We start from the raw sequence: 26,557 nt of genomic DNA on the forward strand, positions 1-26,557 counted from the left end.
CATCCCTGGAATCATTCTAGTAAATCTCTTCTGCACCCTCTCTAAGGCCTTCACATCTTTCCTAAAGTGTGGTGCCCAGAACTGGACACAGTACTCCAGTTATGGCCGTACCATTGCTTTATAAAGGTTCATCATGGCTTCCTTGCTTTTGTACTCTATGCCTCTATTTATAAAGCCCAGGATCCTGTTGCTTTTCTAACCACTTTCTCAACCTGCCCTGCCACCTTCAACAATTTGTGCACATATACCCCCAGATCTCTCTGTTCCTGTGCCCTTTGTTTGTATTGCTTCTCCTCATTCTGCGAACCAAAATGTATCGCCTCGTATTTTTCTGCATTAAATTTTATCTGCCACGTGTCCGCCCATGACACCAGCCTGTCTCTATCCTCTTGACATCTATCACTATTTTCCTCACTGTTCACTACACTTCCAAGTTTTGTGCCATCTGCAAATTTGAAAACTGTGCTCTGTACACCCAAGTCCATGACAATATATATCAAAAAAAGCAGTGGTCCTAGTACCGACCCCCAGGGATCGCAACTGTACACCTCCCTCCAGTCCAAAAAACAACCGTTCATCCCTACTCTCTGCTTCCTGTTACTTAGCCAATTCTGTATCCATGATGCTACTGCCCCTTTTATTCCATGGGCTTCAATCTTGATGACAAGCCTATTATGCGGCACTTCATCAAACGCCATTTGAATGTCCAAATACACCACATTAACTGCATTGCCCTCATCTACCCTCTTGTTACCTCATCAAAAAACTCTTATCATTTCCAAACATTAACATTTACCCATTGAGTGTTTTTTCTAAGTTATCTTGAATATTTGATACACAAATTTGCGACTTAAAAAAAAATCTTTTATCTATGACTTGTAATGGGTATGTTCTATAAGGATTACTCTTGGACTTTGGTGGCAATGTATAGGGTAGTTATTCATGCCAGGCTCTGAGCTTGTGGACACCTGTTACTTCTGCTGTGGTTCTACAAGACGAATAACTTGGTAAATGGCAATTGGTAATGATCATGTTGTGTAACTACATTTTAGAAAGTAATAAGCTGAGAATGTTAATTAGGGGGACTGCAAAAACTTGCTGGACATATGTGGAGGTTGGGAGTTCTCCTGCACCAGATAATGCTGGAAAATTTGGGCAGGACAGCCAACTGCTACTTCACTGCCGAATTCACTCCCCATGTCCTTCCGGCACTGCTGCTTCCCACTTCTTCCACGCCTGTGACACATAAATAGCAGTGGGGAGATCGAGCTTGGGGTCCTGGTGGATTTCCGTGCTGTCCGCTACCCTTGCCACCATTTCCCAGGGCTACCATGTGGAAGGTGGCAGTAGACCCCCAGAAGCGGCAGTAAATACCCAAATGGAGGGAGAGGGCCTATTAGCAGCCTCCTCTACCCTCTGGTCATCCCAGAGACTTACTAGAAGAATAGAAAAACAGAATATTTTTTAAATGGTGAGAAGCTATTAAATGTAGGTGTCCAGAGAGACTTGGGTGTCCTGGTACAAGAAACACAAAGTTAGTATCCAGGTACAGCAAGCAATTAGGAAGGCAAATAGCATGATGGCCTTTATTGCAAGGGGGTTGGAGTACAAAAGCAAGGAAGTCTTACTACAGTTGTACAGGGCTTTGGTGAGACCTCACCTGGAATACTGCATACAGTTTTGGTCTCTTCATCTAAGGAAGGATAAACTTGCCTTAGAGGCGGTGCAACGAAGGTTCGCTAGATTTATTCCTGGGATGAGAGGCTTGTCCTATGAAGAGAGGTTGAGTAGAATGGGTCTATACTCTCGAATTTAGAAGAATGAGAGATGATCTCATTGAAACATATAAGATTCTGAGGGGGCTTGACTGGGTAGGGGCTGAGAGGTTGTTTCCCCTGGCAGGAGAGTCTAGAACTAAATGGCATAGTCGCAGGATAAGGGGCTGGCCATTCAAGACTGAGATGAGGAGGCATTTCTTCACTCGGGGTTGTGAATCTTTTGAATTCTGTACCCCAGAGGGCAGTGGATGCTGAGTCATTCAGTATATTCAAGGCTGAGATAGAGTCCAAAAATTTTAATCTATGGGGATCGGGCAGGAAAGTGGAGTTGAGGTTGAAGGTCAGCCATGATCTGATTGAATGGCAGAGCAGACTCGAGAGGCCTACTCCTGCTCCTATTTCTTATGTTCTTACCTGCTGAAGGCCTGATTGCAGTCTTCAGGACACTCCTTCCCCTTTAATTACCTTGTCAAATCTTCAGGTGCTGCAGTGGCATCCCTACTGCAGCACCACTGGAGTTTCCTTGCTGGCACTAGCGGACTCCCTTTAGATGGTGGGAATCCCGCCAGGAGACCGCCGTGCGTCTCTATGAAGCCCAATCCAGCAAAATAGGTCAGGGCTTAGGGTGAGCACAGAGGGGTGGGTAGAGGTACCACCCCAAAGAGGAAAATACAGGCCATGATGTGTTTTCTAATTCATCTTAGAGTTTGAAATTGAACAGGATTTGTAAATTAATTTTTCAGATGTGTGATTTTACTATTTATGTAAGTGGGGAAGGGAGAGGAGGAGAAAAAAAATCTATCTTGTGATCTATGTTGAACGGTAAAATGTAATCCCAGAAATGAATATTTTAAAACCTACTTTGTTCTTTGTATACATGTATGATGTATAAAGTAGAAAGCAACAGATATTCTGGAGTTTTGAATAGTTTACCCTTTTGTGGGCGAGAGGGAGGCAGAACATTTTTGCAAACCTCTCCTGAGTAGATTGAATAGGTTGGGTAGAATCCTTGCTTGATGTGAAAGAAATGAGACTGAAGGTCTGAATAGACTTTTGTCATTCTATGGTTTCTTTTCATCTCTATAATAACTGTTTCTATGTGCATCGGCAGCCTGAAACAAAACAAGAGAAGTTGAATGAAACCAACAAACTTGATCAAAACCGAAAATCAGTCACCAGCAGGTAAATCTTACCACTTTACTATAAACCCCGAATCTTAGATCATGTCTTCTTCCACACACTTTCCAATGTGAAGATTTCAGGATCTGTACCTGATTTTAATTTTTCTCCCCTCTCTTGTCCAGAGTCACTGAACTCTCTGTGCTATTCCACTACCACCCCAGCTGAAATTAGTTAACTTGGGAATCTTTCCAGTCTGGCTCTGAACTACACTGCATGGTACATCTAGCCACTGAGTCATCAGAATTTTTAAAAACTACATCTCGTGAGTGGTAAAAGCAATTAAATAGCACTTCCAGCTATGAGATTAGTAATTCTTATGCCAAGTAACACAGTTGCAGACACATAAATGCAGCTGGGCCAGAGTCAGTCACAATAATAAATGCAGAAACTTTCTACAAGGCCAGTTCTTGTACCTATACTGTATGATTAATTATGCATTTGACCTTCATTCCACATTTGCATTCATTCTTCAAAGTAACAGTAGTAATTATCAATATTGCAGGGCTATGGGGGACTGGGACTAAATGGATAGCTCTTTCAAAGAGCCAGCACAGACACGATGGACTGAATGGCCTGCTTCTGTGCTGTAGGATTCTATGATTTTATTTTTGAGGCACTTGCTGTTATATTTATACTTCTGAGCAGTGAACCAATTGGAAAGAAAGACATGCCAGCCAATTTGTGCACAAAAAGGTCCCACAACAGCAATGAAATAAATGTCTTTGGTGGTGGTGAGGAATAAATATTGGCCAGGAGACCAGTAGGACACAAAATAAAGTAACGCCTTGTCAAAATTATTATAATCTCTTAATAGAAAGTCATCACTACACAGAAACACCAATATTAAGGAACCAAGCAAAATCTGATTGGAGTGGGAACAGAAAATTATTGGAATGGAGGCCAGAACATAGGGAAAGGCGCTAGAGGGGGTTATGAAGTGGGAAATCTAGACTGTAAACACAAAGAGCAGTGGGTAAATCTGCAAAGTGACTTTAGAAATGGAAGGTTCTAGCTTTGGTTTTGGTGTTGATAATGGAGGTTAAATTAATGGATCCCAACCCATGCAATAGGGGAAGGATTTATGTGTGACTTGTGGTCCTCAAGAATGATTTTCTCAGTTACCCAAAAGATTGAAACAGCAAGGAGGTCTGAAATTTACTTTTGAAGCCTGCCAGATTTCACAGCATTGCCAGTGTCTGAGGAAAAAACTGGAGATTTATTTAGAGAAAAATTATTTCCCTTCAGAGGTTGCTGAGAGATTGGGGTCAATTTTAGGATGGCCGAGCGGGTGCGTTCGTGGCGGGTGGGGGGGTTCCTAAAATTGGGGAATCCCGGAGCGGGTCCGGAGCCCGGCTCCAACCCGCCCACTTCCAGGTTCCCCAATGACGCGAATCAGTGCGTGCGCAGCCCCTGCATCCGGGACTCCCACCGGCAATCAAAGCCAGCGGGATGACAGTTTAGATAGTTCGGGAGGTCCTTGAGGTCATTGACAGACCTCATTGGGAAGAGATTTTAGCAGGGATGTGATTTTGGATTCTCCTCAGCGTGTTTCCCATGCTGTGGGAAACACTCCCTGTTGTTGCAGACGTGTTTCAATCAGCAGCCATTGGGAGTTGCAGAGGATTCCTTGACAGTTGGGGGGAATATCTTATTCATTGCAGCAGGGCACTCTGTCACCTCAGACAAAGTTTTGCCTGCCACACCGTTGTCTCCACACTCAAAATTATCACATCATACCATAGACTCTGCTGTCCAAACACATTTACCTACTTTGTGGACCCCCTCACACTCACACCGTCAAGATGGGGTGGTGGGGGAGTTAAAACAGCTGCATTCATCACTCCATTAGAGGACGAGCAACATCACCAGCCTCACCAGGCACTCCATCCACCTCTGCCACGTGGAGCTACACAACACAATGCTGCGCAACAGGCACCTGCACAAAGTAGCCGTGCAACTACACATACACCCACTGTAGGGTGACCCAATGGGTGGCATCAAGGGTGTTCATGGAAAACCTCATGAAAGGGCTTTATTGCACAGGCCAGTCAAAAATGGCCAAGACGTGGCAGTAGTGGTGACAATATAATATGTAATGTGAGTTGATCAGAAATCAAATATAAGTAAAAACCATGACAAACCCTCAAACACCCTTGTGCATCCCCTTCATGCTCACGACACGTTTGCTTTACGCTTCCTACTACACATACGTGATGCATGCCCTGTGGCTGCAGCACAGGTAGTGGCAGGTTGGGTGAGGTTGACCGTGAAAGAGATGTATGAGACAGAGCCATGAGGATTGGGTTGAGTGTTAGTGGTGGGATGAGAACTGGGGAGGTGAGGAAGTGCAGGTAAGATGAGGATGAGGGTTCAATGGGTGTGAGGAGTGATGTGATAGAGTAGTGTTGGCAGTGCAGAAGGAGATGTGTGGTGGGGGCGGTGATGTGGCAGGCGGAGTGTAGGGGAATGAGTAAGAATACTCACTTTGGCTGACCTGGTTAGGTCATTGAAGCGCCTCTTGCACTTTATGCAGGTGCATGATATGTTGGTGGTGCTGGTGACCTCCTCTGCCACTTCGAGCCAGGCCTTTTGTGGTGGCAGAGGCAGGCAACTTCCATCCGCCAGGTGGAAGATCTCCCTCCTCCTCCTCCTCCTCCTCACCCCATCCAGTAAGACCTGGAGTGAGACATCATTAAACCTGGGAGCAGCCTTCCCCCTGGGCTGCTTCATGCTGTAATTTTGCCTATTTTCTGCAGCATCAGTCAGTGGAGGACTGCCCCTTTAAATAGGACTCCTCCAGCTGACAGCCTATGATGCGGATGCGCAAGTCCGCCCGCTGCGCAGCTTTCCAGCGCGAAACCCGGAAGCCAGGGTAAGTGGCTTCAACTTACTTACGATCGGATTCCAAACCCACCGATTTTCACTGGGCCCAGTCAACCCCCCCACCTCCCTCCTAATATCAGGCCCTGGCTAGAGAGTCTAGAACTAGAGGGCATAGTCACAGGATAAGGGGTCAGCCATTCAAGACTGAGATGAGGAGGAATTTCTTCACGCAGAGGGTTGTAAATCTTTGGAATTCTCTACCCCAGAGGGCTGTGGATGCTGAGTCACTGAATATATTCAACATAGGAACAGGAGTAGGTCATTCAACCCCTCGAGCCTGCTCCGCCATTTGATAAGATTATGGCTGATCTGTGATCTAACTCCATGTACCTGCCTTTGGCCCATATCCCTTAATACCTTTGATTGTCAAAAAGCTATCTATCTCAGATTTAAAATTAGCAGTTGAGCTAGCATCAATTGCCATCTGCAGAAGAGAGTTCCAAGCTTCTACCACCCTTTGTGTGTGTTCAAGGCTGAGATGGATAGATTTTTGGATTCTAGGGGAATCAAGGGATATGGGGATCGGGTGGGAAAGTGGCATTGAGGTCGAAGATCAGCCATGATCTGATTGAATGGTAGAGCAGGTTCAAGGGGCCATATCGCCTACTCCTGCTCCTAATTCTTATGTTTTTATGTTCATCAGGTAAACACATTGGATGGTAAACTTGTACCTTCTTATCTCCAATACTCATTATGCTGGTAATTTTGGTATTTTGTATCATTTTATAGATTAAAGGATTTTAACTAATACTTTAACAAATTTTCAGGTATTTTTCCTGATTTATTATGTGGATCAAAAGATTGCATACACATCACTTGAGTGAAGGTACATCCGCGGTCTATCGGTTAGATTAGATTGTACTGATTTTTTTTTAGAATTTTGTTTTAAACGTGTAGTTGTACAAATTGGATTGAAAAAATGATTTCTACATTAGTTTACATCATTAAATATGTAATACAGGAGATCTGTGACTCCACCTAGAAGTCAACTGTGGAACTATTCCTAATGTGGATTAGAATATGGAATACATTTTATGGAGATCAGTTCATGCTGTTAGTTTGCTACCATTTCTGAGAATGTGTTTTTTCCCTTTATCAACATTTTGATTAGATCCAAAGAAGATGACTCTTCTAGTGATGAAGACTCAACTAACCTAAGTGAATCAACAGCAAGTGATCCAAAACTCTCCGAGAACCCTAATCAGGGATATTCCATCTCTTATAAGAAGTCTCTGCGATTATCCTCGGAACAAATTGTAAGCAATTTTTTTCTATAATATGATTTGTCTGTTTTAGTAATTATAAATGTATATGGGTGCATTCTAACTCTCTATATAATACTTTTTGTTAACTATATACTGAGCACTTGACTTCAGAAGAGATTGATTAATTCTCTAATTGCTATTCTGAGAAATTTCTGCTCTTGTATTATACTGAGTTGCTAATAATAATTGCCAGATATGCTAAAAGTTACTGAAATGAACTTTTGTCAATATGTTTACTTCCTGCAACATAAAACCTACAAAATCCTTGTATGTAATCTTTTGGCTTAAATATTCAGCTTTGTAGAGACCAATAAGTGAACATACAAACAAGAGAGTTTACATTCCTAAAGCCTTCCTACCAAAGCTCATGCAGACATAGGAGTTGTGCATTGAAACTGGAGCAGGAGCTCCCTTTATGGCTCAGTTTGTATATTCATTGCCCAGTGTTGAGCTGAGCAGTACAGACTGGGTAAGCTACCTGTTTATTCTCCAATCTGAGCTGACATGGCAATAGGAGTGCTACAACTGGCCTCGGCATCCTGAACAAGGGAGGAATAAAAAATCAGCCTGGATTCCAATCCTAATTCCAATCCAGTCATCCTTGTGAAAATGGATGTCTGTTGTGGGCATCTTTTGAGCCTCTTGCTGTCAAATATCCTGCCGGCACCTGCCATCCAGGCTAACACTTGAAGAATGGTCACTTGGACAGAGTACTGGCATGTGGCTGCTGCCTATGGAACTCTTGTACACCCAGCAGGAGCTGGTGCCTTCAGTCGAGAAAATAAACTTGAGAAGGGGAGAGCGAACAAAAAAAACTGACTGTATTTATGCATAAGATTTAGTTTTTGTGTTTTTAATTTTCTTGTTTGTGTATACCATAGGCAAGTCTTAAACTAAAAGAGGGGCCAAATGATGCAGTATTTAGTATAACGACTCAGTATCAAGGTACCTGTCGCTGTGAAGGAACCATATACCTCTGGAACTGGGATGATAAAGTCATCATATCTGATATTGATGGAACCATAACCAAGTAGGTTGTGTATATGGAAGTACCTGTATTTTAACAGGAATTATTTTCATTAGATGCATATATGGAACAGTGTGCATACAAGATAATAAATTGGCTAAAAAACCTTATATGGAAAGTTATAGAGTCATAGAGTCATACAGCACGGATAGAGCATTTGGTCCGTAGCCTTGTATGCTATGGCATTTCAAGTGCTCATCCAAATGCTTCTTGAATGTTGTGAGGGTTCCTGCCTCCACAACCCTTTCAGGCAGTGAGTTCCAGACTCCAACCACCCTCTGGGTGAAAAAGTTCTTTCTCAAATCCCCTCTAAACCTCCCGCCTTTTACCTTGAATCTATGTCCCCTTGTTATAGAACCCTCAACGAAGGGAAAAAGCTCCTTAGTATCCATCCTATCTGTGCCCCTCATAATTTTGTACACCTCAATCATGTCCCCCCTCAGCCTCCTCTGCTCCAAGGAAAACAAACCCAATCTTCCCAGTCTCTCTTCATAGCTGAAGCGCTCCAGCCCTGGTAACATCCTGGTGAATCTCCTCTGCACCCTCTCCAAAGCGATCACATCCTTCCTGTAGTATGGCGACCAGAACTGCACACAGGAAGTTATCGATATGAACCTAGTAATTTATGCAGACTTTTTCCCTGTTTATGTATGATGTAGTTTTATTCGTAATGTAGTGTGCTGCATAATATGATTTAAGAAAAATATATCAAGTTGCCAGTCTAAAATTTTGTCCAATATGTCTTCTCGATAAGCCTCATGGAAACTAAAATTTTCAGGATGCCGTTTAATCTCCTTTTCTTACTAGAATATACGTGTGTGTTTCATTAAATATCTGTTTCCTTGGTGGTAAATGAATTTCTGTATTGTTGGACTGCTTTAACATATGCCACTGGCACCATGCCATTGGCAAACTCAAATTTATTTGTCTATTTCCTGCACTTTTTCCTCTTGCTGAAACAATTTCTATTTGTTGAACTGTATTCTCCATTTTTATAGCCCTATTGAGCTCTGTAGTTAGTATTCATTTTCCCCACCCCTTTAAACCTCATATGATCTAGTTTTTCTTTTGTTTCTGCATCATTGTCTCTTTCCAGTATCCATACCCTGAGTTATTCTATAACGACACTGAACAGCTTCTCAAAAGGTCATCAACTTTAAAGCTCTCTTTTTCTGTTTTCTTCTCCATTACTACATGTATACATCTGTTGTGAAAAATTTCTGTGTGTATGAGTGCAGTGTTGTTGAATTTTCCCTTATTCCCCCTCTTCTTGGACACTGGAGGGCAGAAAATCCGTGGACCTTTTGATCCTGATGTGAGTGCTGGGATTGGCCCACTGATGATGACCGATGGAGTATCTGGATCAGGAGGAAATTTCCTAATAATAATCCGGCTGGGTGCCCACAACACTATAGATGCATCTCTGGTGTCTGACACGTCAGGGGATGTGGAATAATTGGCAAGCCACCCCCCCCTCACAGACCTGCAAGGTTTCAAGCACTGGTAGCAAACTGCCTGGCCCATCGCTTCATTTATCAGGGGAGGTCCAAGCCAGGTCCTCCAGGAGGGCCTTGCATCCAATGACCAGTATTCCTCTCACTCAGTGTACTGGCTGGTTGGTGAATCACAAGCCAAGGCTTAGGAAGATTCCAGCCTGGGCGTTTTCTCCCCCAACCACACCTCTTCTGATGTGGCTGGCTTTGTTTGGGATGTACTGAGGGTTCTGCCCCAAACGAGATCCTTCCAATACTCGCAGTGGAGGCGGGAACCCAACATATTCGGGTCCTGGCAACTTTGCACACCTTACTGCAAGACTGCACTGGAAGGCCCATGAGTTTTTGGGGTCTCTATAATCACCCATCATTTTCCAGGTGAAATCTATTGGGGGTGTTGCCTGTGACAGCCTGTAACACCTGTTAAGGAATATAGAACAGCGGCCTGGTACTGCCACTTGCTCTCCAATATTTTTTGCTCTCCCAGTTTGTCTCCCAACAACATGCTCAAAGGGGAACCATATTCTACCACAGTTTACTGACATATCAACCTGCTATGCCAGCAGGGTACAAAGTAGCACATATAAAACAGGAAGAGCATTCAGATATAAAAACAGAAAATGCTGCAGAATCTCAGCAAGTCAGGCAGCATCTGTGGAGAAAGAAAGAGTTAGTTTCAGGTCAAAGACCTTTTGTCAGAACTGAAAGATGTTAGAGTTAAAGTTTTAAGCTTTTGATAGAGCTTTCAGATAGCTGCATTACTCTCTCTCTGCTATGCTTATTAAAATCTACATTAATGTCATAAAACAATATTTTTTTCAAAAAGGTGAGTAAGACTTCTGCAGATAGAGTGGATTAATTAGAATTTCAGTAGGTGAGGTTTAGAATCCTGCATGCAGGCTTTGCTTTTCTCCTGCAGTGTTCAGTGCTGCTGTAGTTTAGATCACATGACATTTCAGTTAAATTGTGTGATTCACTAAATGGCAGCCTGCTCTCTGCTGCTGCTGCCACAGGCTGCTAAGATACCCTTGCTGGCAAAAGCAATTTTACTGAAAAACAAGTAAAACCAGCCCCTCAAATCATGTATGAATTATATAGAATTTTTTTTCTTTGTGGTTCACTGGGTATCTGACTCATGAAAACCCATCACCATGATTGAGTTTGTAAATCAGGACAGTACCAGGAAGCAGAGAGTAGTGGTGAACGGTTGTTTCTCGGACTGGAGTACGGTATACAGTGGTGCTCCCCAGGGGTCGGTACTAGGACCACTACTTTTCTTGATCTATATTAATGACTTGGAGTTAGGTGTACAGGGCACAATTTCAAAATTTGCATATGACACAAAACTTGGAAGTGTAGTGAATAGTGAGAAGGATAGTGATAGACTTCAAGAGGATATAGACCCACTGCTGGCAACGGCGGACACGTTACAGATGAAATTTAACACAGAAAAATGCGAGGCAATGCATTTTGGTCCGATGAACGAGGAGAGGCAATATAAACTAAAAGGCACAATTCTAAAAGGGGTGCAGGGGATCTGGGGATATATGTACACAAATTGTTGAAGGTGGCAGGGCAGGTTGAGAAAGCGGTTAAAAAAGTATACGGGATCCTGGGCTTTATAAATAAAGGCATAAGAGTACAAAAGCAAGGAAGTCACGATGAACCTTTATAAAACACTGGCTCGACCACAACTGGAGTATTGTGTCCCATTCTGAGCACCAAACTTTAGGAAAGATGTGAAGGCCTTAGAGAGGGTGCAGAAGAGATTTACTAGAATGATTCCAGGGATGAGGGACTTTAGTTATGTGGATAGACTGGAGAAGCTGGGGTTGTTCTCCTTGGAACAGAGAAGGTTGAGAGGAGATTTGATAGAGGTATTTAAAAATCTTGAGGGTCTAGACAGAATAGATAGAGAGAAACTGTTCCCATTGGTGGAAGGGTCAAGAACCAGAGGACATAGACTTAAGATGATTGGCAAAAGAACCAAAAGTGACATGAGGAAAAACCTTTTTACGCAGCGAGTGGTTAGGATCTGCCGGGGTGGGTGGTGGGGGCAGATTCAATCATGGCTTTCAAAAGGGAACTGGATAAGTACTTGAAAGGAAATAATTTGCAGGGCTATGGGGGTAGGAGGGGGGAATGGGACTAACTGTATTGCTCTTGCATAGAGCCGGCACAGACTCGATGGGCCGAATGGCCGCCTTGTGCTGTAACCTTTCTATGATTCTAGTCTTTAATTCTATAAGTCAAGCTACTAAGAAATCAACACTCACCTGCAAGGGTGTCTGTTTGCCCAGTTATGGAGTGCACAGTCTCACCCCATATGGACACATTCCTTAAGTGCAGAGACCTTAGATGCAGGTTGGCAGAACAACAGTACTGCTGGAGATTAAACAGCTAAAAACACACAGCTTCTCAAGAGCTTCCCACTCTTGTTGAGGTAAGACTACCTACCTGTAGGGGTAATGGCTTGCAGGAATACCTGGAGCCAGGTGTGAGGAATACCTGGAGCCAGGTGTGAGGAATACCTGGAGCCAGGTGTGAGGAATACCTGGAGCCAGGTGTGAGGAATACCTGGAGCCAGGTGTGAGGAATACCTGGAGCCAGGTGTGAGGAATACCTGGAGCCAGGTGTGAAGAATCCCTGGGCCCAATCACCAATATACCCCTCCAGGTTCCATCGGGCTGTCTGGTCAGTTATCAAGTACTCTGAAATGATGTGGACCTGCTCAGTTCGTGTATTGGATCACCAAGTTTGCAAACAATGACATGGATCTCAGATACCAAAAATGGACAGAGAAGCAAAGGGTAGAGTTGCTGGCAAAACCAGCATTTATTGCCCATTCCTAATTGCCCTTGAGAAGGCGGTGGTGAGCCACCTTGAACCGCTGCAGTCCGTGTGGTGAAGGTACTCCCACAGTGCTGTTAGAATCATAGAAAGTTATCGCACAGAAGGAGGCCATTCGGCCCATCGTGTCCGTGCCGGCTGAAAAAGAGCTATCCAGCTTAATCCCACTTTCCAGCACTTGGTCCATAGCCCTGTAGGTTACGGCACTTCAAATGGACATCCAAGTACTTTTTAAATGAGTTGAGCCTCCAGCACCCATTCAGGCAGTGAGTTCCAGACCCCCACCACCCTCTGGGTGAAAAAATTTCTCCTCAGCTCCCCTCTAATCCTTCCACCAATTACTTTAAATCTATGACACCTGGCCACTGACCCCACTGCTAAGGGAAATAGGTCCTCCCTATCCACTCTATCTAGTCCCATCATAATTTTATGTATCTCAATTAAATCTCCCCTCAGCCTTCTTTTTATTCCAAAGAAAACAACATCAGCCTATCCGATCTTTTCTTATAGCTAAAATTCTCCAGCCCTGGCAACATCCTCATAAATTTCCTCTGTACACTCTCTTGTACCCTCTCTAGTGCAGTCACATCTTTCCTGTAATGTGGTGACCAGAACCGTACGCAGTACTCAAGCTGTGGTCTAACTAGTGTTTTATACAGTTCTACCATAACCTCCCTGCTCTTATATTCTATGCCACAGCTAATAAAGGAAAGTATCCCGTATGCCTTTTTAACCACCTTATCTACCTGTCCTGCTACCTTCAGAGATCTGTGAACATGCACTCCAAGGTCCCTTCGTTCCCCTATACCTCTCAGTAGCCTCCCATTTATCGTGTATTCCCTTGCCTTGTTTGCCCTCCCCGAATGCATTACCTCACACTTCTCTGGATTGAATTCCATTTGCCACTTTTCTGCCCACCTGACCAGTCCATTGATAATTGGCTTTGGAGGGAGTGCAGCGTAGGTTTACTAGAATGATACCCGGACTTCAAGGGTTAGGTTACGAGGAGAGATTACACAAATTGGGGTTGTATTCTCTGGAGTTTTGAAGGTTAAGGGGTGATCTGATTGAAGTTTATAAGATATTAAGGGGAACAGATAGGGTGGATAGAGAGAAACTATTTCCGCTGGTTGGGGATTTTAGGAGTGGGGGCACAGTCCAAAAATTAGAGCCAGACCTTTTCAGGAGCGAGATTAGAAAACATTTCTACACACAAAGGGTGGTAAAAGTTTGGAACTCTCTTCCGCAAACAGCAATTGATACTAGCTCAATTGCTAAATTTAAATCTGAGATAGATAGCTTTTTGGCAACCAAAGGTATTAAGGGATGTGGGCCAAAGGCAGGTATATGGAGTTAGATCACAGATCAGCCATGATCTTATCAAATGGCGGAGCAAGCATGAGGGGCTGAATGGCCTACTCCTGTTCCTATGTTCTTATGTATTCTATATCTTCCTGCAATCCACAGCTTTCCTCCTCACTCAACCACATGACCAATTTTTGTATCATCTGCAAACTTCTTGATCAAGCCCCCCCACATTCAAGTTCAAATCATAAATTTATATCACAAAAAGCAAGGGACCTAGTATTAAGCCTTGCGGAAACCCACTGGAAACAGCCACTGAGCCAATTTTGGATCCAATTGACCACTTTCCCTTGGATCCCATGGGCTTGTACTTTTTTGACCAGTCTGCCATGTGGGACCTTGTCAAAAGCCTTGCTAAAATCCATGTACAATACATCAAACGCGTTACCCTCATCGACCCTCCTTGTTACCTGCTCAAAAAATTCAATCAAGTTAGTCAGACACGACCTTCTCTTAACAAATCCATGCTGACTGTCCTTGATTAACCCATGCCTTTCTAAATGACTATTTATGCTGTCCCTCAGAATTGATTCCAATAATTTGCCCACAACTGAGGTTAGACTGACTGGCCTATAATTACTCAGTCTATCTCTTTCGCCATTTTTAAACAACGGTTCAACGTTAGCAGTCCTCCAACCCTCCGGCGCCACGCCTGTAGCCAGGGAGGATTGGAAAATGATGGTCAGCGCCTCCGCTATTTCCTCCCTTGCTTCTCTTAGCAGCCTGGGATACATTTCATCCGGGCCTGGCGATTTATCTACTTTCAAAGATGCTAATCCCCTTAATACTTCCTCTCTATTCCAAAGGATGCATCAATCTCTGTCGAAATGATATTGATGAACTGCTTACTTTGTTCTCATGATTTTAGATATCTTGACCCTTCATTGTGTTACTGCAATGTAACAGCTTGTCTGTTACCTCTCTTATTAATATAAAATTTAATTTTAGTTCCCATTGATGTTGTACTCCTTTCTTTAAAATAGAAATTGTTATAATCATATACAGTAATACACTATATCTCTTTACAACTTTAAATCTTAACTGTTTGGTTTCAAATAATTTGAGCTGCAGATAATTTGTAATAATATATGCATATATTTTCTTGTAGGTCTGATGCCTTAGGGCAGATTCTTCCTCAGCTGGGCAAGGATTGGACCCACCCAGGGATCGCCAAACTTTATCATAAGATACACGAGTATGTGTCTGACAATCACATCTCCAAAAAAGTAACATTGTAAAGACCGGGTTGAATTCATCTTTAATTTTTTTTTCCCTACCCATGCCAATTTCCTCCCCAAGATGTTGACTCCTTGATGAGATATGGTTCCATGGCACTGGGTTTTCTAGTGCCCTGCCCAAATGGCCATTATTCATTTGAGTCTTGACTGCTTAATCACGTTGAAAGTCACACCTGAGCCTGATCTCACCTGGCATCCCAAAATGCGTATTTCCAGTAGGGGTGCTGGACAATGATCAAAACGGGAACACTGGCAGATTTTGCTCTCCTTAAACTAGGTGTACCTAAACAAATTGTAGCATTGACCCTGGACTGAAATGAAAATACTTCTGTTCTGTATAACTCCAGTATTCACTGGATAAACTAGTTGAGTGATTCAGGGGTATGAAAGATATTTTGAATGATTGTACTGGCTGATGGAGAGTAATAGCCTTTCTGATCCTGTACATTCCTGTGAGCAATTTGCCCTGTATTTGTCACAGATACAGAGATCTGTCATAAGCCAAACCATGAAGTGTCTATATTTTTAAGATCTGATATGTGGCTGGTTGCTTTAAATTTTGATTATTGCAAAAGGTGGTTGAGCGGAAATATGTCACCAGACAACATTCATGGCCCTTCATGACCACTTGGAAGGCAAGGCATTATTGATGTGCAAATATGTTTTGATTGCAAAGCAAGTAGAAGCCACTTAACAGACTGCTTACTTTATCCTGGAAATAATGTCAAAGGCTTGGCAATGTGCAGATGGATTTGTCTGACATCTAGTTGAGATTCAGGAAACCATCACATTAATTTGCTCAACTGTGGAAGACTTCTTTTGATTTTTTTTTATATATGCCAGGTTGCTTTAAAGAGTTTGAGTTGTATCTGTGGCAATACAGATGGCAGCCCTAGGCTGGTCGAGGAAATTGTGGCTTATTCAAGACTAGATGTTGGAGAAGCAGTCTGACAGTATGGGGCAGTGGGGACATTGAGAGGTAGCAGAGTGGTAGAGCTGGGTATTGTCAGCATATATGTGGAAGGTGACCCCATGTCTATGGATGATGTCACTAAGGGGCATCAGAGAGATGAGGAAGAGGAGGGGACCAAGGATAATTCCTTGGGAATCTCTGGAGGTAACATAGCGAGAAGAGGAGCCATTGCTGGAGATGTTTCTGGCTATGATCAGATAGGTAAGAATAGAACAAAGTGAGAGAAGTCCACCGAGTTGGACAGTGGAGGAGAGTTATTGGAAGAAGATGGTGTCATTGACCATGTGAAAGGCTATAAAGCGAAGAAGGATGCATAATGCACCATGGTCACAGTTACAGAAAATGACGTTTGTAATTTTGGGTAGAGTCATTTTGATGCTGTGGCAGGGGTGGAAACCTAATTGGGGAGATTCATACAGGGAGATGTAGGAAAGATGGGCATGTGTTTGGGAGGCAACAACATGTTCAAGAGCTTTGGAGAGGAAAGGGAGGTTGTAAGGCTGTCGGGATCAAGGGTGTTTTTTCTTTCAGGAGTGGGATGCAATAGAAACAAACCTCTACAAATGCTATTAACCATGACAGTTACTTGGAGCTTTTAGTTCAGCTAAAGTAATTTGCCGATCATAAAGATACTTAGACATGAGAGAATTTCTGCAGTTCCAGGAACTACCCCCTTTAGTGTCAGGGGTGTCCATCTAATAAGAATCGGACATACATCCATTTGTCACTTGACTGCAAAACTCTTGCCTCAGTGGACCATTTGTGAAAAAAAGCAAGCCATTGTACTTCTTAATTTAACGGCATCCATTCGATGAGTTTTCCGAACAAAAAAAATGTTTTCATTTAAATATATTATCATTTGAATATTAAAGCAATGGATCTTGTATGTATGTACATTTCTAATCTTTTTTTATAAATACATATAATATAATAGATTTATGATTAGAAATGTGGCTGAAACTCTATTGTAACATTGGATTGGTTCACCAGAAAAATCAGAATAATTTGCATCATGGTCAATTGCAGTGTTATGAATAGCAGAGTCAAATGATGTGTGTGATTTCTCCAGTGGTAAGTTCTTGATTTCCCAGGAGGGAAGGAAAATAATTGAAGAACAGCTGCTGCACAACTCCTTATAATCAAATTATCAAATTGAGCAGTGTGTACAGGGTCTTGGAAGCAAGCCATCTGGCCATCCTCTTGACTAGGAGATGGGATGTAGTGCAAAGTACTGTTTGCCTCATTCTCAACCCCACCTCAATGTTTTTCTATTTTCTGCCCTTCTCTCCAGAAGATACTATTTTTTTTGTTGTATACAGTTCCACAAGCATTGGCAATTCCAGTAGCATAGCCATTCTTCGTGTGTGACCCAAGATAGAAAAAAGCCGAGAACCCAGTTTGTTACAGATATTAGTCGGGAACAAAATATATAAACAACATAAAATAGTTACAATAATCAACCTAAATAACAAGTAACCTTTGGTGCACAGGAACTAATGGAGAAATTGTTGAGATGGCTTAAATGTAACCTAAGGCTATATATTAACTATACACAATATAGTGATATTTACTGTTCTCTACTGTTTGCTTAAAGGAACGGTTACAAGTTTCTCTACTGTTCAGCACGTGCCATTGGCATGGCAGACATGACGAGAGGGTATTTGCACTGGGTGAACGATAAAGGAACTATCCTTCCCAGAGGACCCTTACTGCTGGCTCCTAGCAGCCTTTTTTCAGCATTTCATAGGTATGTGGCAGAATATTCAATAGGTAAAAAGTTTTGAAATATTTTTGCAATCACATGACAAAAGCTTATTTCACTGACTCTTAAAAGCATGATGTGGAGATGCCGGTGATGGACTGGGGTTGACAATTGTAAACAATTTTACAACACCAAGTTATAGTCCAGCAATTTTATTTTAAATTCACAAGCTTTCGGAGATTTTCTCCTTCCTCAGGCAAATGTTTCAAGAGCTCCTTGAAGCCTACGCATTTATACATATTGAACAATACATGGTGTTTACAGACTGCCCCTGCAACTGCCCGTTGCCAAGGCAATCACCGTGTTCAGACAGAGAGGTGTTACCTGCAGAACCCCCGAATACACATTCAACAAAAAAACAAACAGGGAAAAAAAACAGAGAAAAAAAAACACAGAGAGAGGCAGAAACATCCGGAAGGCAGAGAGAGCCAGCAAATGACCCATTATATTAAAAACAGATAACATTTGTTCGCTGGTGGGGTAACGTGTAGCGTGACATGAACCCAAGATCCCGGTTGAGGCCGTCCTCATGGGTGCGGAACTTGGCTATCAATTTCTGCTCGACGATTTTGCGTTGTCGTGTGTCTCGAAGGCCGCCTTGGAGTACGCTTACCCGAAGGTCGGTGGATGAATGTCCATGACTGCTGAAGTGTTCCCCGACTGGGAGGGAACCCTCCTGTTTGGCGATTGTTGCGCGGTGTCCGTTCATCCGTTGTCGCAGCGTCTGCATGGTCTCGCCAATGTACCATGCTCTGGGGCATCCTTTCCTGCAACGTATGAGGTAGACAACGTTGGCCGAGTCACAGGAGTATGAACCATGCACCTGGTGGGTGGTGTCATCTCGTGTGATGGTGGTATCTGTGTCGATGATCTGGCATGTCTTGCAGAGGTTACCGTGGCAGGGTTGTGTGGCGTCGTGGACGCTGTTCTCTTGAAAGCTAGGTAGTTTGCTGCGAACGATGGTCTGTTTGAGGTTGGGTGGCTGTTTAAAGGCGAGTAGTGGAGGTGTGGGGATGGCCATAGCGAGGTGTTTGTCCTCATTGATGACATGTTGAAGGCTGCGGAGAACATGGCGTAGTTTCTCCGCTCCGGGGAAGTACTGGACGACAAAGGGTACTCTGTTGGTTGCGTCCCGTGTTAGTCTCCTGAGGAGGTCTATGCGATTTTTTGCTGTGGCCCGTCGGAACTGTCGATCGATGAGTCGAGCGTCATATCCCGTTCTTACTAGGGCGTCTTTCAGCGTCTGTAGGTGTCCATCGCGTTCCTCCTCGTCTGAGCAGACCCTGTGTATTCGCAGGGCCTGTCCATAGGGGATGGCCTCTTTGACGTGGTTAGGGTGGAAGCTGGAAAAGTGGAGCATCGTGAGGTTGTCCGTGGGCTTGCGGTAGAGTGAGGTGCTGAGGTGCCCATCTTTGATGGAGATTCGTGTGTCCAAGAAAGAAACTGATTCTGAGGAGTAGTCCATGGTGAGCTTGATGGTGGGATGGAACTTGTTGATGTTATCGTGTAGTCTCTTTAGTGATTCCTTGCCGTGGGTCCATAGAAAGAAAATGTCGTTGATGTATCTGGTGTATAGTGTTGGTTGGAGGTCTTGTGCAGTGAAGAAGTCCTGCTCGAACTTGTGCATGAAAATGTTGGCGTATTGGGGTGCGAATTTGGTCCCCATGGCTGTTCCGTGTGTTTGGGTAAAGAACTGGTTATCGAAGGTGAAGACATTGTGATCCAGGATGAAGCGGATGAGTTGTAGGATGGCTTCCGGAGATTGGCTGTTGTTGGTGTTGAGTATTGATGCTGTCGCAGCGATGCCGTCATCGTGGGGGATACTGGTGTATAGTGCCGAGACGTCCATCGTGGTGAGAAGTGTTCCTGGTTCAACTGGTCCGTGGGTACTGAGTTTTTGTAGGAAGTCTGTAGTGTCACGACAGAAGCTGGGGGTTCCCTGTACGATGGGTTTCAGGATGCCCTCGATGTATCCAGAGAGGTTCTCACACAGGGTTCCGTTGCCTGATACGATGGGACGTCCGGGTGTGTTGGCTTTGTGTATCTTTGGGAGGCAGTAGAAGTCTCCCACGCGGGGATTACGTGGGATGAGAATGCGTAGGATGCTTTGAAGGTCTGGATCGAAGGTCTTGATCAGTTTGTTGAGCTGGTGGGTGTGTTCTTTGGTCGGATCTGCGGGTAACCGTCTGTAGTGTTCCTGGTTGTCCAGTTGTCGGTATGCTTCTTTGCAATAGTCTGTTCTGTTCTGTATGACTATGGCTCCTCCTTTGTCCGCTGGTTTGATGACGATGTTGCGGTTGGTCTTGAGAGCGTTGATGGCGTTGCGTTGTGCTCGGGTGACATTCTGGACTGTCTTCTGAGTGCGGCTGATGAATCTGGCATTGACGCATTTCCTGACAGCTTGAGCATACATGTCCAGCTGAGGGCAGCGACCCTCCGGAGGAGTCCAGTTTGACTCTTTCCTCTTCGGTTGCTGTACCGCGGATCCCTCTGTCTGCTGTTCCGGATCGTCGATTGTCTCATTGGTTTCGCTGCTGAAATCTTGGGGTTTGTGGTAGAATTCCCGGAGCCTCATTCTCCTGATGAATTCCTCTGTGTCCGCCGCGAGACTAGTGGGGTCCATTTTGGTAGTGGGGCAGAAATTGAGCCCTCGGCTGAGAACTTCGATTTCGTCTGGTTGAAGGGTGTGGTCGGATAAATTGACAATAGACTTCCCTGTGGTTGCAACCGTGGTACCAGGGGAAGCTTGGTCGTTGCTGGTGGTGATGCCGAGTTTCTCAAGCTTCCTGCTCTTGGTTTTCATGTAGGCAGCGTAGTTCCGTTGCCTCGTCTGTTTGGCGGTATAACGTAGCTGGTCTGCTGTGTCCTGAGTACAGGTTGAGAGTATGGACTCTATCTTGGTTTCGAGGTTGTGGCGTCTGCTGTAGAGTTGGTGTATGAGATGGTTGCGGAGTGTGCGAGAGGTACGGCGGCAGAGTCTCTCAGCGTAATCCGAGTTGTATGTGGACTTGAGTGGGTTCGTGATCTGGAGTCCTTTCGGGATCTTGTCTGCTTTCTTGCAGCTCTGTAAAAACTTGATGTCTGTGTCTAAATGCGCGATCTTCTTGGATATCCTTTCCACTGTGAGCCGGCAGTTTGTGGTGTCGATGGTAGTCATGATGTGGAGATGCCGGTGATGGACTGGGGTTGACAATTGTAAACAATTTTACAACACCAAGTTATAGTCCAGCAATTTTATTTTAAATTCACAAGCTTTCGGAGATTTTCTCCTTCCTCAGGCAAATGTTTCAAGAGCTCCTTGAAGCCTACGCATTTATACATATAGAACAATACATGGTGTTTACAGAATGCCCCTGCAACTGCCCGTTGCCAAGGCAATCACCGTGTTCAGACAGAGAGGTGTTACCTGCAGAACCCCCGAATACACATTCAACAAAAAAACAAACAGGGAAAAAAAACAGAGAAAAAAAAAACACAGAGAGAGGCAGAAACATCCGGAAGGCAGAGAGAGCCAGCAAATGACCCATTATATTAAAAACAGATAACATTTGTTCGCTGGTGGGGTAACGTGTAGCGTGACATGAACCCAAGATCCTGGTAGCATAGCTTTTCGATGCTGGTTAGAACGCTATTACTGCAATATCATTTTGGGGGTTTGTTCAGTAGGTGTCTGATGTACCCAAAAACTCATCACCATGTTTGAGACTCCAAACCAAGCTACTGAGAAGACTACATCTGTAGAGTTTCTGTCCAATATGGAGTGTTCTCCATAGAGACATACCCCATCTCTCAAATCCAGAAAGCTTAAGTATTAGTTGCTGACTTAAGACCCCAGTTGTGCGCAGGGTACCGCTGAAGTTTAACCACACGGACTGCAGCGGTTCAAGAAGGCGGCTCACCACCACCTCCTCGAGGGCAATTAGGGATAGGCAATAAATGCTGGCCTTGCCAGCGATGCCCACATCTCACGAACGAATGGGGGAAAAAAAGGATAAAACCATGCAACTTAGCAGCACAGAATGCTGGTAGCTTCAGCTAGGACCATTCTACCCACAGGGGCATTGGTTTGCAGGGTGGTTATAATAGTCTTAGCTGAAAGGGAAGAATTCTGGCTCCCATTGACTGGCCTACCTCTTCAGGTTCCAATCATGAGCAAGACTGACTGGTCAGACATTAACTGTGTCCTGGAGTACTTGAGGACCTGTGTCTGATTCAGGTATCTAATTACTGAGTCGACCACAGCAGTTCTGAATTTCTGTTCCCAGGTGTAATCATCTTAGAGCCACCCTGACCCCAAAGATACCCCCGAGGATAGTCATTAGATGGTTGTGTAATATAGTAGAGGTGAACTTCCACTGGCGTGGGTCTGTTGGCACAAGCATTTTGTAAGCTAGATACTTTGCAGTTTTATGCTTAACATATTATTGCTTAAATTATAAACTCTTGACACCATAAATATTTATGATTTCAAAACTGACCTGCATATTTTACTAAATACTTAAAGAGACACAATCCAAAATAAATGTCAAATTACGTGGTATCTGGGCTGGTGACCACAAAAGTATATAAGCAGTTAACTCCCTGAAACTAGCTCTTTCAAGCAGTACAAAACTACATGCACAATTGTTGTGCATCCACAACCTTTGAAACTAATTATATTGCATATGTATAGAATGCAGTGTGGCCTTGCATTTCCTTGTAGCAGATTTAGAATCATAGAAAGGTTACAGCACGGAAGGAGGCCACTTGGCCCATCGAGTCCGTGGCAGCTCTACGCAACAGCAATTCAGCTAATCCCACTCCCCTGCCCTTTCCCCTTAGCCCTGCAAATATTTTCCTTTCGATTAAACTTTGCAAAATTTTAAAATCAACAAAAAACTTAAACTGTCTCATGGACAGCTGGAGTTTCATCCTCCTGAGGGCAGAATTTCAAGCCCATAATCATGGTGAAATATTAGGGGAGCTGGTCCTTTTCAGAGGTAGGATCAAAAGACCAATTTCTATCTATCTTTGTTTATGCTGCTAGTAATGCCATAACAGAAATGAGGAAATGCTATATTCAGAGACTAAGAAAGATTGCTAGTGGAAACAGTGAACAATGGGAAACAGTTTAGCAATCTGTACAAAATTGCATTGTTGAATAGTCCATGTTTCAGTTAAAACAATGCATTTTATGTGATCATGTATTTGTCTGACATTATGTATCTGTTTAATTGCAGGGAGGTAATAGAGAAGAAACCAGAAAAATTTAAGATTGAATGTTTAAATGACATCAAAAATCTATTTAACAACCAGCCTTTCTATGCTGCGTTTGGGAACCGACCTAACGTAAGTAGCTAGCAACACTGACATCTTCCTACATTTTACTCTGAAGAATGAAAGTTGCCTATTGCATATTTTTAAAAGTAGTTAAAAATACAAAATTTAAAAAAGCAAGGTAAAAATATGAATTTTTCTCCTCAGTCTTGTATATGAGTGAAAAAGCGTTTGCAACCATCTTCAGCCAGAAGTGCCGAGTGGATGATCCATCTCGGCCTCCTCCCGATATCCCCACCATCACAGAAGCCAGTCTTCAGCCAATTCGATTCACTCCACGTGATATCAAGAAACGGCTGAGTGCACTGGATACAGCAAGGTCTATGGGCCCCGACAACATCCCGGCTGTAGTGCTGAAGACTTGTGCTCCAGAACTAGCTGCGCCTCTAGCCAAGCTGTTCCAGTACAGCTACAACAATGGCATCTACCCAACAATGTGGAAAATTGCCCACGTATGTCCTGTCCACAAAAAGCAGGACAAATCCAATCCAGCCAATTACAGCCCCATCAGTCTACTCTCAATCATCAGCAAAGTGATGGAAGGTGTCATCGACGGTGCTGTCAAGCGGCACTTACTCACCAATAACCTGCTCACCGATGCTCAGTTTGGGTTCCGCCAGGACCTCTCGGCTCCAGACCTCATTACAGCCTTGATCCAAACATGGACAAAAGAGATGAATTCCAGAGGTGAGGTGAGAGTGATGCCCTTGACATCAAGGCAGCATTTGACTGAGTGTGGCACCAAGGAGCCCTAGTAAAATTGAAGTCAATGGGAATTAGAGGGAAAACTCTCCAGTGGCTGGAGTCATACCAAGCACAAAGGAAGATGGTAGTGGTTGTTGGAGGCCAATCATCTCAGCCCCAGGACATTGCTGCAGGAGTTCCTCAGGGCAGTGTCCTAGGCCCAACCATCTTCAGCTGCTTCATCAATGACTTTCCCTCCATCATAAGGTCAGAAATGGGGATGTTCACTGATGATTGCACAGTGTTCAGTTCCATTCGCAACCCCTCAGACAATGAAGGAGTCCGTGCCTGCATGCAGCAAGACCTGGACAACATCCAGGCTTGGGCTGGTAAGTGGCAAGTAATAGTCATTGCCTGGCACGAATATCTCCAACAAGAGAGAAACTAACCGCCTCCCCATGACATTCAATGGCATTACCATCGCTGAATCCCCCACCATCAACATCCTGAGGGTCACCATTGACCAGAAACTTAACTGGACCAGACATATAAATATTGTGGCTACAAGAGCAGGTCAGAGGCTGGGTATTCTGCGGCGAGTGACTCACCTCCTGACTCCCCAAAGCCTTTCCACCATCTACAAGGCACAAGTTAGGAGTGTGATGGAATACTCTCCACTTGCCTGGATGAGTGCAACAACACTCAAGAAGCTCGACACCATCCAGGACAAAGCAGCCCGCTTGATTGGCACCCTATCCACCACCCTAAACATTCACTCCCTTCACCACCGGCGCACTGTGGCTGCAGTGTGTACCATCCACAGGATGCACTGCAGCAACTCACCAAGACTTCTTCGACAGCACCTCTCAAACCCGTGACCTCTACCACCTAGAAAGACAAGAGTAGCAGGCACAAGGGAACACCACCTGCACGTTCCCCTCCAAGTCACACACCATCCCGACTTGGAAATATATCGCCGTTTCTTCATCGTCGCTGGGTCAAAATCCTGGAACTCCCTTCCTAACAGCACTGTGGGAGAGCCTTCACCACACGGACTGCAGCGGTTCAAGAAGGCGGCTCACCATCACCTTCTCAAGGGCAATTAGGGATGGGCAATAAATGATGGCCTCGCCAGCGACGCCCATATCCCATGAACGAATAATAAAAAAAATTAATTGTTTAGTAATTTTAGTACCGTGCACTGTATAGGGGGTGCAAAATTTTATTTATCTTGAATTCATAGCTGCTTTCTTGACTTTCAAATTTCTTTCTAAGGATGTTTATGCCTACAAGCAAGTAGGAGTCCCAGACTGCAGAAACTTTACAGTAAACCCAAAAGGCGAACTGATACAGGAGCAAACCAAGGGCAATAAATCTTCGTAAGTATCCTGATAAATGGAATTTCTGACACTCCCAAAACAGTAAAGACCATCTTTGTTCAAAGCATCGAGGAATTGGAATTAAAAATTTTAATTGTCTGCAACTTGGATGTAAACTTTGGAAAAGCAATGTGATAAGTTATTAATGTCCTAATGCTGCACTGCAAATTTAGACAAGGTTCATTATGCCTAGAAATATCCAGACTCTAGCATTAAAATGGTAATTGTTACTAACTCTTGCTAATTAAACCTTTTTTGCAGGGAGTTGTAAATTGTGTGTGTGTGTGTGTGTGCGCGCGCGTACTATTTGGTCCTCGCAGCCATGACTCCCATGTCCATTCTACACTTCTTTCCCTGCTTTCCCAACTGACACCCTTCTCCTCACCCCCCCCCCCCCCAACTAAAAAAAAAACAGCATGCATTTTAAATTTAGATGAGCTGAATATGCTGAAACAACACAGGTACATTTATAAAATGTTTTCTCGTGGGGCTTACTGCTTTCTCGCCCGTACACACTCACTTCTTCCTTGTTTGCTACTGTAATGCCCTTCATGTCCCAACCTTGCACCTTTCCTACTTGGTGCTCCAATGCAAGCCCTGCCGTCCCTCTCCTAGTATGTTTCTTTTAAGTCCTGCATTCTCTGCTCTTTTTTTAAAAAAAAAGTTCTGCTCCTTGGCTAATTGAGAGGCTGTCCATCTCAAATACAGACATATGAAAATGTCGGACAGGAAAAGACCAGCTGGTCCATCTAGTTTGTCCCATATGGTTATGATGCCTTATGCATCATATCAAGAGACTCCTTACCCACTTGGTGCTACGTAGACTCTTGGGAGAGGCAAGAAATTAGATCAAAAGCCCATGGCCAATTGGGGGAAAAAAATCTTGAAAATTTCTCCTTAATCTTCCTCATGCTGCTCCCAACAGGGAAGCTCCAACCTGTAGGAAGTAGACTGGGGAAATAAAAAACAGGAGGAACAGGGAGGAAAAAGAAACTAAAGTAGAAGGAGAAAAACATTTCTTTTGCAAGCTTACCACTAACGGTGTCCTCCCTTAGCTGGAGGTTTCAAGAGGTTGAGAATTTTGCTGGTTCCCAACCTGAAAAGTTTCAGAGCCAGAATCAGATACTTCAAATCTATTGTCAAGAATCACAGTTGCCTTTAGCGACTCTTGAGCAAAGGCATGTGGGGCGGCTCTCCAGAGTCCATATCACTTTGTCTACGCTTGCATCCACTGCCACATACACTCCTAGCCCGACCTTGAACTTTCCCCATCTTCTGGAATGTTTCCATTTCTACCTGCTCACCATCCAGCCCTTCATCTGCCACCTTTAAAAACACCCATGAATAAGAAAAATGATCCTT

General features: G+C 43.9%; 1 protein-coding gene across 1 annotated transcript in view; it reads left to right on the forward strand.

Moving 5' to 3' along the window:
- lpin2 (lipin 2) overlaps positions 1-26,557 on the forward strand; it is a 111,070-nt gene that overhangs the window by 78,775 nt on the left and 5,738 nt on the right. Inside the window, exons 13-19 of the mRNA XM_067979686.1 lie at positions 2,890-2,960; positions 6,955-7,099; positions 7,990-8,138; positions 14,952-15,038; positions 17,649-17,801; positions 23,036-23,144; positions 25,092-25,195. Coding sequence (XP_067835787.1) covers positions 2,890-2,960; positions 6,955-7,099; positions 7,990-8,138; positions 14,952-15,038; positions 17,649-17,801; positions 23,036-23,144; positions 25,092-25,195 — 818 coding nt within the window. The remainder of the gene's footprint in view (positions 1-2,889; positions 2,961-6,954; positions 7,100-7,989; positions 8,139-14,951; positions 15,039-17,648; positions 17,802-23,035; positions 23,145-25,091; positions 25,196-26,557) is intronic.

Source organism: Heptranchias perlo, chromosome 3, assembly GCF_035084215.1.
Source record: "Heptranchias perlo isolate sHepPer1 chromosome 3, sHepPer1.hap1, whole genome shotgun sequence".
Classification (NCBI taxonomy): Eukaryota; Metazoa; Chordata; class Chondrichthyes; order Hexanchiformes; family Hexanchidae; genus Heptranchias; species Heptranchias perlo.